At 47.1% G+C, this 13974-nt stretch overlaps 1 protein-coding gene across 1 annotated transcript in view; it reads left to right on the top strand.

Moving 5' to 3' along the window:
* Nucleotides 1–13974, top strand: part of ATP6V0E1 (ATPase H+ transporting V0 subunit e1) — a 380972-nt gene that overhangs the window by 326819 nt on the left and 40179 nt on the right. Inside the window, exon 2 of the mRNA XM_050793375.1 lies at nt 4332–4525. Within this exon, the coding sequence (XP_050649332.1) occupies nt 4422–4525 (104 nt within the window). The 5' untranslated portion in view covers nt 4332–4421. The remainder of the gene's footprint in view (nt 1–4331; nt 4526–13974) is intronic.

Here is a 13974-nt window from a genome sequence, read left to right as displayed (position 1 = left end):
AAAAAAGACATTCTGATACTTGCACAACATGGATGAGTCTTAAGGATATTATGTTAAGTGAATAAGCCAGCCACAAAAGGACAAATGCTATATAATTCCTCTTGAAGGAACCTAGAGTAGTCAAACTCATAGAGACAGAAAGTAGAATGGTGTTTGCCATGGGCTAGGGGAGGGAATATGGGAGGTGGTTGTTTTGTTTGTTTGTTTTTTGAGACAGAGTCTTGCTTTGTCACCAGGCTGGGGTGCAGTGGCGTGATCACAGCTCACTGCAGCCTTTACCTCCTGGGCTCAAGCAATCCTCCCACCTCAGCCTCCGCAGTAGCTGGGACTACAGGCATGCACCATCATGCCCAGCTAGTTTTTGGTTTAAATTTTTTGTAGAGATGGGGGTCTCACCACTGTACCTGGCCAGAGGTGGTGGTTTAAGGGATATGAAGAAGTTCTGGGCTGGGCACAGTGGCTCACGCCTGTAATCTCAGCACTTTGGAAGGCCTAGGTGGGCAGATGACTTGAGCTGAAGAGATTGAGACCATCTGGGGCAACATGGCTAAACCCCATCTCTACAAAAAAATACAAAAAATTAGCAGGGCGTGGTGGTGCATGTCTATAGTCCCAGCTACTGGGAGGCTGAAGTGGGAGGATCACCTGAGCCTAGAAGGTTAAGGACTGGGTATGGTGGCTCACACCCCGTCTCCACTAAAAATACAAAACTTAGCTGGGTGTGGTGGCACACGCCTGTAGTCCCAGCTACTTGGGAGGCTGAGGCAGGAGAATCATTTGAACCCAGAAGGTGGAGGTTGCAGTGAGCCGAGACCACACCACTGCACTGCAACCTGGATGACAGCGAGACTCTATCTCTAAATAAATAAATAAAATAAAATAAAATAGGCCGGGCGCGGTGGCTCAAGCCTGTAATCCCAGCACTTTGGGAGGCCGAGACGGGCGGATCACGAGGTCAGGAGATCGAGACCATCCTGGCTAACACGGTGAAACCCCGTCTCTACTAAAAATTACAAAAAACTAGCCGGGCGAGGTGGCAGGCGCCTGTAGTCCCAGCTACTCGGGAGGCTGAGGCAGGAGAATGACGTAAACTCGGGAGGCGGAGCTTGCAGTGAGCTGAGTTCCGGCCACTGCACCCCAGCCTGGGCGGCAGAGTGAGACTCCGTCTCAAAAAAAATAAATAAATAAATAAATAAATAAATAAAATAAAAAAATAAAATAAAATAAAAAAGTTAAGATAGTAACTTTTATGTTACCCGTATTTTCCATTATTAAAAGGAAAGGGCCTGAATGCGGCAGCTCATACCTGTAATCCTAGCACTTTAGGAGGTCAAGGCAGGAGGGTCCCTTGAGGCAGGAGTTTGAGAACAGCCTGGGCAACATTGTGAAAACCCATCTCTACACACACACACACACACACACACACACAAGCACACACACACACAATTAGGCCGGCATAGTGGCATGCATCTGTAGTCCTAGCTACTCTGGAGGCTGAGGTGGGAAGATTCCTTGAGCCCGGGAGTTCAAGGCTGTAGTAAGCTATGATTGTACCACTACACTCCAGCCTGGGTGACAGAGCACGACTGTCTCAAAAAAAAGAAAGAAACGGGCCATGCGTGGTGGCTCACTCCTATTATCCCAGCACTTTGGGAGGCCGAGGCAAGCGGATCACTTGAGGTCAGGACTTTGAAACCAGACTGGCCAACATGGTGAAACCCCGTCTCTACTAAAAATACAAAAGCAAAACAAACAAACAAACAAAAAAACCATCCGGGTGTGGTGGAGGGCGCCGGTAATCCCAGCTACTCAGGAGGCTGACGCAGTGGAATCGCTTGAACCTGGGAGGTGGGGGTCGCAGTGAGCCAACGTTGTGCTACTGCACTCCAGCCGGGGCAACACAGCGAGATTCCACCCAAAAAAAAAAGAGAGAGAGAGAGAGGAAGGGAGGGAGGGAGGGAGGGAGAAATGAGCTGAAGTTCAAGTTAAAGTTCAAGTGGAAAGTAGAAATGAACTTCTTTCTCTAATTTTGTTCTGACTGACCTCACCCTTCTTAGCTACTCAATTCAATTGCACAATTATTTACTGAGCACATTCTATGTATAAAGTCCTCCCAGAAACAAAGATCAGTGAAACAGTGCCTATTCTCAAGGAGTTGGCCCTCTAGTAGAGCGTTGGTCAAGATACATATACAACAAGGCCAAAGAGATGCACTAGCAGGATGAAATAGGTCTTGGAGAAGGTGGTGCTTGGACTAGAACTTAAGGACCATAGGATTTCTGCTGGGGCTAAGTTTTGGGGAAGCATTATGAGCACAAAGGAGACAAATTAGTTTCCTACATTGCTGATCAGGTTAGAGGCTTAGAATCATGTCTGAAAAGTTGGTGCAGATGTTGAAGATTATTGGTCCAGTTTCCCATTTAATAACAGGAATCCATTCTACTTGATGAAAGAAATCAGGAGGTAACGCAATATGGCTATTGCAAGGAAACCATGGTCCCTGGTAAAGCACATTGCATTTATAGACCTGCTTTCTATCTTGCTTTCATCTGTAAGCTTTATCATCAAGCTCCTCAACCTCTCTGAGAACTGGCTTCCTTGTCTATTCCAAGCTTGGCGCATACTATAACTAACATGTGAAAATTCTCAGCAAGTGTTATAAGCCCTGTTTATCAGCTCAGCACGGTGGCTTATGCCAGTAATTGCAGCACTTTGGGAGGCTGAGGTGGAGGATCTCTTCAGGCCAGGAGTTTAAGACCTGCCGGGGCAACATAGCGAGGCTCTCTCTCTACAAAAAATTTTTAAAATTAGCCAGGTGTGGTGGTGCACACCTGTAGTCCCAGCTCCTCAGGAGGCTGAGGCAGAAGGATGGCTTGAGCCCAGGAGTTCCAGGCTGCAGTGAGCTATGGAGCACCACTGCACTTCAGCCTGGGTGACAGAGCAGGGCCCTGTCTCAAAAAAAAAAAAAACAAAAGCAAACAAAACTGTTTTACTTTTTTGTTTTGTTTTGTTTTTTTGAGGCAGAGTCTCATTCTGTTGCCCAGGCTGGAGTGCAGTGGTACAATCTCAGCTCACTATAACCTCTGCCTCCCAGGGGTTCAAGCGATTCTCGTTCCTCAGCCTCCTGAGTGGCTGGGACTGCAGGTGCATACCTGGCCAATTTTTGTATTTTTAGTAGAGATGGGATTTCACCATGTTGCCCAGGCTGGTCTCGAACTACTGACCTCAGGTGATCTGCCCGCCTCATCCTCCTGAAGTGCTGGCATTACAGGTGTGAGCCACCACGACTGACCTGTTTTTCTTCTTACTATTCTGGCTAATTTCTACTTGTCTTTCAAGGCTCAGCGAGGACTAGTTGGGTGGAAAGCCTTGCAGGGTCGTCCACTTACTTTCACACGCATTGAGTGGCCTGTTTGCAAGGCCATCGGCTCCCCAGAATGTGAACTCCCTCAGGGGTGCCTGATTGACTTCTGTAACTCCAGAACCTGGCACAGTGCACAAGATAAACAGTGGTGCACTAGTTAAGAGCTCTGGCCTTGAAAATCAGATCATCAGGGGTTGAATCCTGGCCTTGCCACTTACTATATGACTTTGGGCAAGATCCTTAGTCTCCTCCCTGGGCCTCAGTTTCTTCAACTGCAAAGTGGGAATAATAATTACAATTACCTCATAGGCTGAAGTAAGGAGTTCAACACAGGTTCATGCACTTTCTTTTTTTCTTTTGAGACAGAGTCTTGCTCCGTCACCCAGGCTGGAGTGCAGTGGCAGGATCTCAGCTCTCTGCAACCTCCACTTCCCGAGGGTTCAAGCGATTCTCCTGCCTCAGCCTCCTGAGTACTGGGACCACAGGCGTGCGCCACCACACCCGGCTAATTTTTGTATTTTAGTAGACAGGGTTACACCATGTTGGCCAGGCTGGTCTCGAACTCCTGACCTCAAGTGATCCGCCTGCCTCAACCTCCCAAAGTGCTGGGATTACAGGCGTGAGCCCCCGCCCCCGGCCTTGGGTTCATGAACTTAAAGATCATGACCCAATGCCAGGCACACGGGAATTCAGAATAGTAATACAGAACTATTGTTAAGTTCTCTATGTCTGTTGCATAAGTAGACGAGGCTGTAAATAACTACACTCTTTGTCTAAAAGGGCCAAGTTCGCATCAGAACACTTTGCTGAGCCCGTGGTGACCGAACCCCTGGCTCTGGGGTGAGCGACATGCCTCTAAGGAGCTGCAGCCAGGAGACAGCCAGGCGAAGGCGGGGCTCTGCCTCTGGGCTCCTCGAGGGGCGGAGGCCGGCGCGCAGGTCACGTAGGGGCGCGGGAGGCGGGGCCTGCGCACGCTGGTCACGTGGTCAGCTATTGACACTTCCTGGTGGGATCCGAGTGAGGCGGCGGGGTAGGGGCAGGCGCTCAGGCGGTGACCATGGCGTATCAAGGCCTCACGGTGCCTCTCATTGTGATGAGCGTGTTCTGGGGCTTCGTCGGCTTCTTGGTGCCTTGGTTCATCCCTAAGGGTCCTAACCGGGGGTAAGTGCACGAGGCCCGCCTTGGGAGGAACGCGCGGTGAGGAGCGAGCAGGCCGGGGCGGGGGAAAGCACGATCCCCACACGGGTCAGAGAACGTTGCATGGGCGCCCCCCGCCCTGCAGAGTCAGGCCTTCGCCCCGGCGGAACTCTTTGTGTTCCTTTTCGCAGCAGCTTCAGTGTCCTCCGGCCTGAGCGAGTGGAGGGTGACCTTTGGTGAACCCTCCTTGGAAACGAGTTTCAGGGGAATTTTTTTCTCATCATAGTCCTGTGTGGGGAGGTGCAGTCGGAAATGAGCAGGCCGAATCTGGGAGACACTGGGGCTTGTCCCCAGTCGACTCTTCCCCCTTTAGCCCTGCCTTCCACCCACGTGAGGCCTCGTTTGCCTGAACTTAAGGATCAAATAAATAAAACAGAAATTGCCCCCCTGCCTCCCATGCTGTTGCGTACAGAACAAGCTCGTTGGACGACATTGAGCCCAGGCTTGCATCTAGTGGGCTCCAGGAGGCGGTTGGGGCCTGATCTAAAGCGAGATTAATTACCAAAGAGCAGGAGGTATTGTTGAGAAAGCTGCGTCATACCTTTTGGAGGGCGCTCCGGCTCTTGTATGTGAGTGTGAGAAATCCTTAGAATGATTGGCTAGGAAAGATTTTTTTTTTTTTTCAGACTTCTTTGTTGGATAGAGCTTTGTCTATTTTGGAATTAAACTTTTTAACCGTAGTATAAAATGAGCCTTAATCTTCAAAGGAGCCTTGGAACGCCCTCTTTCTGGTTCCTCTTTTGCTTTTTAGTCATTTTTTTCTCAGTTCAAGATGATGAGAGGTGAAACTTCGACTGAAGTCAGTTTGTCAGAAACACCATCTCTTGCTTTATTCCTTCAACTTAATTGGTGGCTTCATAGTGCCTGGTTTTCACAGTACCTTGTATGCACAGGAGGCACCCAGTAAATACCTGTTGAGTGGATAGTTCTACTGTCTTTATTAAAAGAAAAAGATTTGTGGCCGGGCGCAGTGGCTCACGCCTGTAGTCCTAGCACTTTGGGAGGCCGAGGCGGGCGGATCACCAGGTCAGGAGATCGAGACCAGTCTGGCTAAGATGGTGAAACCCCGTCTCTACTAAAAATACAAAAAATTAGCCGGGCGTGGTGGCGGGCGCCTGTAGTCCCAGCTACTTGGGAGGCTGAGGCCAGAGAATGGCGTGAACCCGGGAGGCAGAGCCTGCAGTGAGCAGAGATCACTGCACTGCACTCCAGCCTGGGTGACAGCAAGACTCCGTCTCAAAAAAAGAAAAAGAAAAAGATTTTTATTACTTCCCTAGTATTTTGTGACCTGAACCCCTTTTGCTACCTGGAAGACATTTGCTTTATTAGTTTAAAATTATATTTTTTTTAAGAAAAGAAACATGGTAGGTGAATTTTTATCGTTTTTAAGTATCAAGTTCCTCCTCCCTGGTAACACCAGCTATATGGGGTCATCTCCCCTACCTATAGAGGTTGATGAACAGAGTCAGAATTCTGGCATTATTAAAGCAATTGTATTAACCAAATTTAATTAGACTTGTTTTTGCTACTGGAGTTAGAGAACAACAAAGTGCTGCTTTGATAGCAGTGACAATTCCTTTCTTAAAGAGCACTCTCTCCCCTTCCTTTGGATGTCATTGCCATTATCCAGGGTAATGAAATCCATCCTATTTCCACTCAGTTTCTAGCCCTAGTGAGTGTCATGATTCAGGTATTTGACCAGCTAGTGATATATAGACGTGTCACTTAACAAAAGGGATACGTTTGAGAAATGTGTTAGTAGGGCTTTTGTGTGAAGATCAAAGAGTTTACTTATGCAAACAGATGGTACAGCCTACTACGCACCTAGGCTATATGGTAGAACCTGTTGCTTCTAGGCTTCACACCTGTACAGCATGTTACTGTCCTTAAATACTGTATAGGCAAATGTAACACAATGATATGGAGCTTGCAGGACTGGAAGTTGCTGTGGGTGAGTCAGTGACTGGTGAGTGAATGTGAAGAACCAGGACATTGCTGTACACTGTGATGGACTTTGAAAACACTGTACACTTAGGCTACATGAAATTTCTGAAAACATGTTTTTCTTTCTTCAAAAATAAATTAACCTTAGCTTCCTGTAACTTTTTTACTTAAACTTTCGAATTCTTTTTAACTTTTCGACTCTTTTGTACTAACTTGGCTTAAAACACAAGCAAGGCTGGGCAGGGTGGCTCACACTTATCATACGCAGCACTTTGGGAAGCCAGACAAGAGGATTGCTTGAGGCCCGCCTGGGCAACATAGCGAGACCCTATCTCTCAAAAAAATTTTTTAAATTAGTTGGACATGGTGGTGCACACCTGTGGTCCTAGCTATTGGGGAGGCCGAGTGAGGAGGAGTGTTTGAGATCAGGAGTTCCAGGATGCAGTATGATCACACTATTGTACTCCAGCCCGGGCAACAGTGAGACCCTGTCTCTTCAAAAACGAAACAAGACCAGTGGCAGAGTCTGGGGAAGAGGCTGCAGGCACCATGTCCACCTTCATAGATGGCAGGAAGAAGCCCCTGAAACAGCCCAAGAAGCATTTTGAGACAGAGTCTCACTCTGTTGCCAGGCTGGAGTGCAGTGGCATGATATCGGCTCACTGCAACCTCCGCCTCCCGGGTTCAAGCAATTCTCCTGCCTCAGCCTCCCGAGTAGCTGGGTTTACAGGCGCGCACCACCATGCCCAACTAATTTTTGTATTTTTAGTAGAGACGGGGTTTCACCATGTTGGCCAGGATGGTCTGGATCTCTTGACCTCCCAAAGTGTTGGGATTACAGGCATGAGCCACCACTCCCGGCTGGAAGATACGTTTTTTAAACAAAGAGAGGAGCAGAAGAAACTGGAGGAGCCGAAAGTGAAGGCCATGGGGAAGGGGCCCCTGGTCATAGGTGGAATTAAGAAATCTGGGAAAAAATAAACTGTTCCATGTGCCTGAAGTGATCGATGGTGACCCTTGATTCTATTTGTACTTAAACATCTGGATTCCCAGCTATAACTTTTTTTTTTTTTTTTTTTTTTTTTTTGAGGCGGACACTCACTCTGTTGTCCAGGCTGGAGTGCAGTGGCACGATCTTGGCTCACGGCAACCTCTGCCTGCCGGATTCAAGCAATTCTCCTGCCTCAGCCTCCCGAGTAGCTGGGATTACAGGTGCCCACCACCATGCCTGGCTAATTTTTGTGGTTTTGGTAGAGAAGGGGTTTCACCATGTTGGCCAGGCTGGTCTCAAACTCCTGACCTCAGGTGATCCACCCGCCTCAGCCTCCCAAAATGCTGGGACTACAGGTGTGAGCTGCCACACCCGGCCCCTGCCATAACATCTTTGCCACCTATACTTAGAATGAAGTGTTATCTTGGAGCCTGTTGTACATTGTAAAAAGAGTAAACTTTTGAAAACAACACACAGACACATTGTACAGCTGTATAATTTTTTTTTTTTTAAGAGACCGAGAGTCTCACTTTGTCACCCAGGCTGGAGTGCAGTGGCTCCATCATAGCTCACTGCAGCCTTAAACTCCAAGGCTCAAGGAATCCGTCCACCTCAGCCTCCCCACTAGCTAGTACTACAGGCATGCACCACTACACTCAGCTAATTTGTTGTTGTTGTTTTGAGACAGGGTCTCTCTTTGTTGCCCAGGCTGGTCTCCAACTCTTAGCCTCAAGCAGTCCTCCCACCTTGGCCTCCCAAAGTGCTAGGGTTACAGGCATAAGCCACCTCACCTGATCTATTTTCTTTCTTTATATCCTATCCTTTAAGTTTTTTTCCATTTATATATTTTTTAACTTTTTAAACTTTTTTGTTAAAAACTAAAACACAAACACATTATTCTAGGCCTAAACAGGCTCAGGATCATCAAGATGTCACTAGGTGATAATGTTTCAGCTCCATTATCATCTTATGGGACCACCTGTCTTTATGCAGCATTCATTGACTGAAAGGTCATGAATTGACTGAAAGCTCAATTGCCAAGTGCCTGTATTATCTGGGTCCATTCACAGCCTCTGCTGCAGTCCTTGCTTTTCCTGCTCTTGGCTGGATTGAGCAGGTCTTGAAACAGTGTCCCCGCCCCCCCGCCAAGAAGAGTTGCTGTAATACATTTTGAGAAACACTGCACCTAGGCAGATGATGCCTGTGACCTTGAACAATTTAGTTAACTTTTCCATGTTCCCATTTCCTTATTTTAAAATGGAAATATGCTTTTCTGTAGGGATTTTTTTAAAAAGGAAATGTTAGTGCACAGTTTAGTTAACTTTTCCATGTTCCCATTTCCTCATTTTAAAATGGAAATATGCTTTTCTGTGGGGATTTTTTTAAAAAGGTAATATTAATGCTGAATTAGTACTAGTTCCCCTTTACCTCTTGAAAATACTGCAAATCAAATTTTTCAGGATAGATGAAGGAGCTGAAGTGCTTCACACTATGGTGAGTTGTTTTTGGGGTTTTTTTTGAGACAGAGTCTTGCTCTGTTGCCCAGTCTGGAGTGCGGTAGTGAGATCTCGGCTCACTGAAACCTCCGCCTCCCAGGTTCGAGCGCTTCTCATGCCTCAGCCTCCTGAGTAGCTGGGACTAAAGGCGCATGTCACCACGCTTGACTAATTTTTGTATTTTTAGTAGAGATGGGGTTTCGCCATGTTGGCCAGGCTGTTCCCGGACTTTTGGCCTCAAGTAATCCACTCGCCTCGGCCTCCCGACGTGCTGGGATAACAGGCTCGAGCCACTGTATCTAGCTTGTGGTGAATTTTTAATACAGGGGAGCATTTCTGATTTAACTGATCAAAAATATCTTCAAAAAAATAAAAATGGGCCTGACATGGTGGCTCACACCGGCACTTTGGGAGGCCAAGGTGGGAGGATCACTTGAAACCAGGAAATAGAGACCAAGCCTGGTTGATAAAGCAAGACTTAGTGTCTACAAAAACAAATTTTTAAAAAAATTATCTAGGCATGGTGGTGTAAACCTGTGGTCCCAGCTACTCAGGAGGCTGGGTGGGTGGATTATTTGAGCCCAGGAGGTTGAGGCTGCAGTGAGTATGATCATGCCAGTGCATTCTAGCCTAGGCAACAGAGTGAGACCCCATCCCTTAAAAAAAATTCCCTTCTGCCCTTTCTTTTACCTGCCTCATCAGGTCCTATAACCTCCTAATTACCCAGCTTTCAGCATTCTGGTGTGTAGGGGTCTCTTGAGGAAGACAATTTAACGTCAGATACGCCTCTGTTTTTCTCCCTTCTTACCTCCTCACAGGATTCCTTCATTTATCTCCTTACTGAAGATTTTTTTTTTTTTTTAATTTGAGACTAAGTCTTGCTCTGTCGCCCAGGCTGGAGTGCAATGGCACGATCTTGGCTGACTCCAACCTCTGCCTCCCAGGTTCAAGCGCTTCTCCTGCCTCAGCCTCCCGAGTAGCTGGGATTACAGGTATGCGCCACCATGCTCAGCTCATTTTTATATTTTTTAATAGAGATGGGGTTTTGCCATATTGGCCAGGCTGGTCTCGAACTTCTGACCTCAGGCGATCCACCCACCTTGGCCTCCCAAAGTGCGGGGATGACAGGAGTTGGCCATCATGCCCGGCCGAAGATTTTCTTAAATTTGTTTTTTAAAACAGCGTCTTACTCTGTTGCCCAGGCTGGAGTGCAGTGGCACAGTCAATCATAGCCCACTGCAGCCTCAACCTGGGCTCACACAATCCTTCTGCCTCAGCCTCCAGCATAGCTGGGACAACAGGCATGCACCACCATGCCTAACCAATTTAAAAAAACGTGGTAGATACTGGGTCTCATTTTATTGCCTAGGCTGGTCTTGAACTCCTGACTTCAAGCAGTCCTCCCACCTTAGCCACCCAAAGTGCTAGGATTACAGATGTGAGCACTGTGCTCAGCCAGGAAAAATTTAATGAATCTTTTCTTTTATTAAAAAAAAAAAAAAATAGCCTACGATCACTTGGAAAAAACTCTTCAGAATTTATGGATGACCTAAATAAAGCCCCTTGCTCTTTATTTTTGCAACTGAAAAGGGCCAGCTAAAATCAGGTCTGTGCCCGGAATCAGCTTTCCTGCCCATTCCAGTTTTTCATGATTTCCGTCTTTTCTCTACAGGAATCCGTAGATTCTCTAAAGCGTCCGTTTTCTCACAATGGCTTCCTAACCAGTAGATGTGGGGGAGGAGAAAAGGAAAGAGCGCAGAGATGAGTTTGCCAGGAGTTCACTCAACTCCACTTTTCTGTTTTTGTTGTTTGTTTTAATTATTTTTATTTTATTTTTATTTTTTGATTATTTTATTTAAAAATAATAGAGATGGGCTGGCCAGGCATAGTGGCTCATTCCTGTAATCCCAGCACTTTGGAAGGCTGAGGCAGGTGGATCACTTGGTCAGGAATTCAAGACCAGCCTGGCCAATGTGGTGAAATCTCGTCTCTACTAAAAATACAAAAATTAGCCGGGTGTGGTGGTTCACGCCTGTAGGCCCAGCTACTCCAGAGGCTGAGGCAGGAGAATTGCTTGAGCCCAGGAGGCAGGGGTTGAGATTGCATCACTGCACTCCAGCCTGGGCGACAGAGCGAGACTCCGTCTCAAAAATTTAAAAAAAAAGTTTTAAAAAATGGAGATGGGATCTCGCTCTGTTGGCCATGTTGGTCTTAAACACCTGGCCTCAGCCTCCCAAAGTGCTAAGGTTACAGGCTTGAGCCACCATGCCTGTTTTTTTGTTTTTTGTTTTTGTTTCTGTTTTTTTTTAAAGGGTCTCCCTGTGTTGCCCAGGCCTTGAGTGCAGTAGCATGATCATATCTCACTGCAGGCTTGATATCTTGGGCTCTAGTGATCCTCCCGCCTCAGCCTCCTGAGTAGTTGGGACTACAGGCATGCCACTGTGTCCAGCTAACTCCCCTTTTTTCATGAACGCTTTAAAACATGTAGAAAAGTAGGAAGAATAGTACAATAAGTGCCATATATTACCTCCTAGACTCAGTCATTGTTTGACATATTCAGATTTGCTTTATCTATGAGTGTGTGTATATATAATTTTGCTGAACCATTTGAAAGTAAATTGCAGTTATCGTGGCATTTCACTACTCAGCATGCAGCTCCTAAGACCAAGCACATTAGGAGCTGATATGTTAATGAGGGAGCTTTTATATGAAACTGTTAATATTAAGCAGGTAATACAAAGGAGCCTCAGCTCTTTCAGTTCTATGACATGGGCTTTTGGAGAAGAGAGAAGACAGGGAGGAGATCCCACAGTGGAGCACGGACTGGGGGAAGATGAGTAAAGGCTTGGAATTGAGAATCCTAGATATAATGTGTCTTGGGGGACAGTGAAGACGCCTACCTTCAGGAATGAAGGACTGATGTTTAAACGTAGGGGGAGGTGAGAGGGGTGGGTGGAGGGAGTCAGTTACAAATGAAGCGGGTGACTTGATTGTTTAGGTCTTTAAACATTTTTATTGTGCAACTGTCAAAATCTCTTTAGCACAATCCCCCATACATATTTATTTCTATTTTATAAGTGTGATATATAACTTATATATTTCAAGGAATCTGACCAACTCTTACGACCTGCACTGCTGCCAGCCTGATCCACTTGGATTATTATAATTCCTCTCAACTGGTTTCTCTGCTTTCTTTTTGCCCCTCTTCCTCCAGCCTCTTTCATCCCAGCAGAGAGATCCCATTAGAATTGGAATCAGATTTAGTCAGTCCTCTCCTCAAATCCCTCCAAAGAACTTCCCTTTTCTTTCTTTATTATTTATTTATTTTTGAGACGGAGTTTCGCTCTGTCGCCCAGGCTGGAGTGCAGTGGCGCCATCTCGGCTCACTGCAAGCTCTGCCTCACGGGTTCACGCCATTCTCCTGCTTCAGCCTCCTGAGTAGCTGGGACTACAGGCGTCCGCCACCACGCCCGGCTAATTTTTTTGTATTTTTAGTTGAGACGGGGTTTCTTTTTTTTTTTTTTTTTTTTTTTTTGAGACGGAGTCTGGCTCTGTCATCCAGGCTGGAGTGCAGTGGCCGGATCTCAGCTCACTGCAAGCTCTGCCTCCGGGTTTAGGCCATTCTCCTGCCTCAGCCTCCCGAGTGGCTGGGACTACAGGCGCCCGCCACCTCGCCTGGCTAGTTTTTTGTATTTTTTAGTAGAGACGGGGTTTCACCATGTTAGCCAGGATGGTCTCGATCTCCTGACCTCGTGATTCGCCCGTCTCGGCCTCCCAAAGTGCTGGGATTACAGGCTTGAGCCACCTTGCCCGGCCGAGACGGGGTTTCACCGTGTTAACCAGGATGGTCTTGATCTCCAGACCTCGTGATCCGCCCACCTCGGCCTCCCAAAGTGCTCGGATTACAGGCGTGAGCCACTGCACCCAGCCATAACTTTGCTTTTCACTCTGAGTCAAAGCCTTTTAAGAGTGAAAGTCCTTTCAGAGGCCACATGGCACCTCTTTGACCTCACCTTTCCCCAGGCTCCTTGCTCTGCTTCAGCCACACAGACCCCCTTCTTCTTTGAACTCCAGGTACCCTCTCATTGAACTCCCATGCCCAGCCATGAGGCAGTGGTTTTTATCTGTTCTGTTTATTTTTCTCTCCCCAGAGCCTAACACATATACTGGACACTCAGCGAGTGAAAATCTGTCGAACGAGTAAATGAACGTGGCAATATGTTAACCAAAGAAAATACACACACAGTGGCTCATGCCTGTAATCCCGGCACTTTGGGAAGCATAGGTGGGTGGATTACTTGAGGCCAGGAGTTTGAGACCAGCCTGGACAACATGGCAAAACCCCACTACTAAAAATACAAAAATTAGCTGGGTGTGGTGGTGCATGCCCATAATCTCAGCTACTTGGGCTGAGGCAGGAGAATCGCTTGAATCTGGGAGGTGGAGTTTGCGTTGAGCTAAGATTGTGCCACTGCACTCTAGCCTGGATGACAGAGCGAGACTCTGTTTCAAAAAAAAGACACACAGAACTTCTAAAGGATAACTTAAAAATAAATAAAAATAAGAGTTCTGGGCCAGGTGTGATGGCTCACACCAGTAATCCCCACACTTTGGGAGGCTGAGGCAGGAGGATCACTTGAGGCCAGGAGTTCAAGTACAACCTGGTCAACATATTGAGAACCCCCCGATCTCTACAAAAAAATTAAAAATATTAGTGAGGCCTGGTTGTGCACACCAGTAGTCCTAGCTACTCGGGAAGCTGAGGTGGGAGGATCAGTTGAGCCCAGGAGTTGGAGGTTACAGGGAGCTATGATCATGCCACAGCACTCTAGCCTGGGCGACAGAGACCCTGTCTCTAAAAAAACAGGAGTTACAATATTTGGTTCCTAAGTTCTAGGAAATGGTCTTGCTGTACTTAGGGTGTGGACATGCCTCTTGGAAACCAAATGATGGATGATGGAGAGGTGCCGTCAAAAGGTCTT

This window comes from Macaca thibetana, chromosome 6, assembly GCF_024542745.1.
Source record: "Macaca thibetana thibetana isolate TM-01 chromosome 6, ASM2454274v1, whole genome shotgun sequence".
Taxonomy (NCBI): domain Eukaryota; kingdom Metazoa; phylum Chordata; class Mammalia; order Primates; family Cercopithecidae; genus Macaca; species Macaca thibetana.
This window is presented reverse-complemented; position numbering and strand designations above follow the sequence as displayed.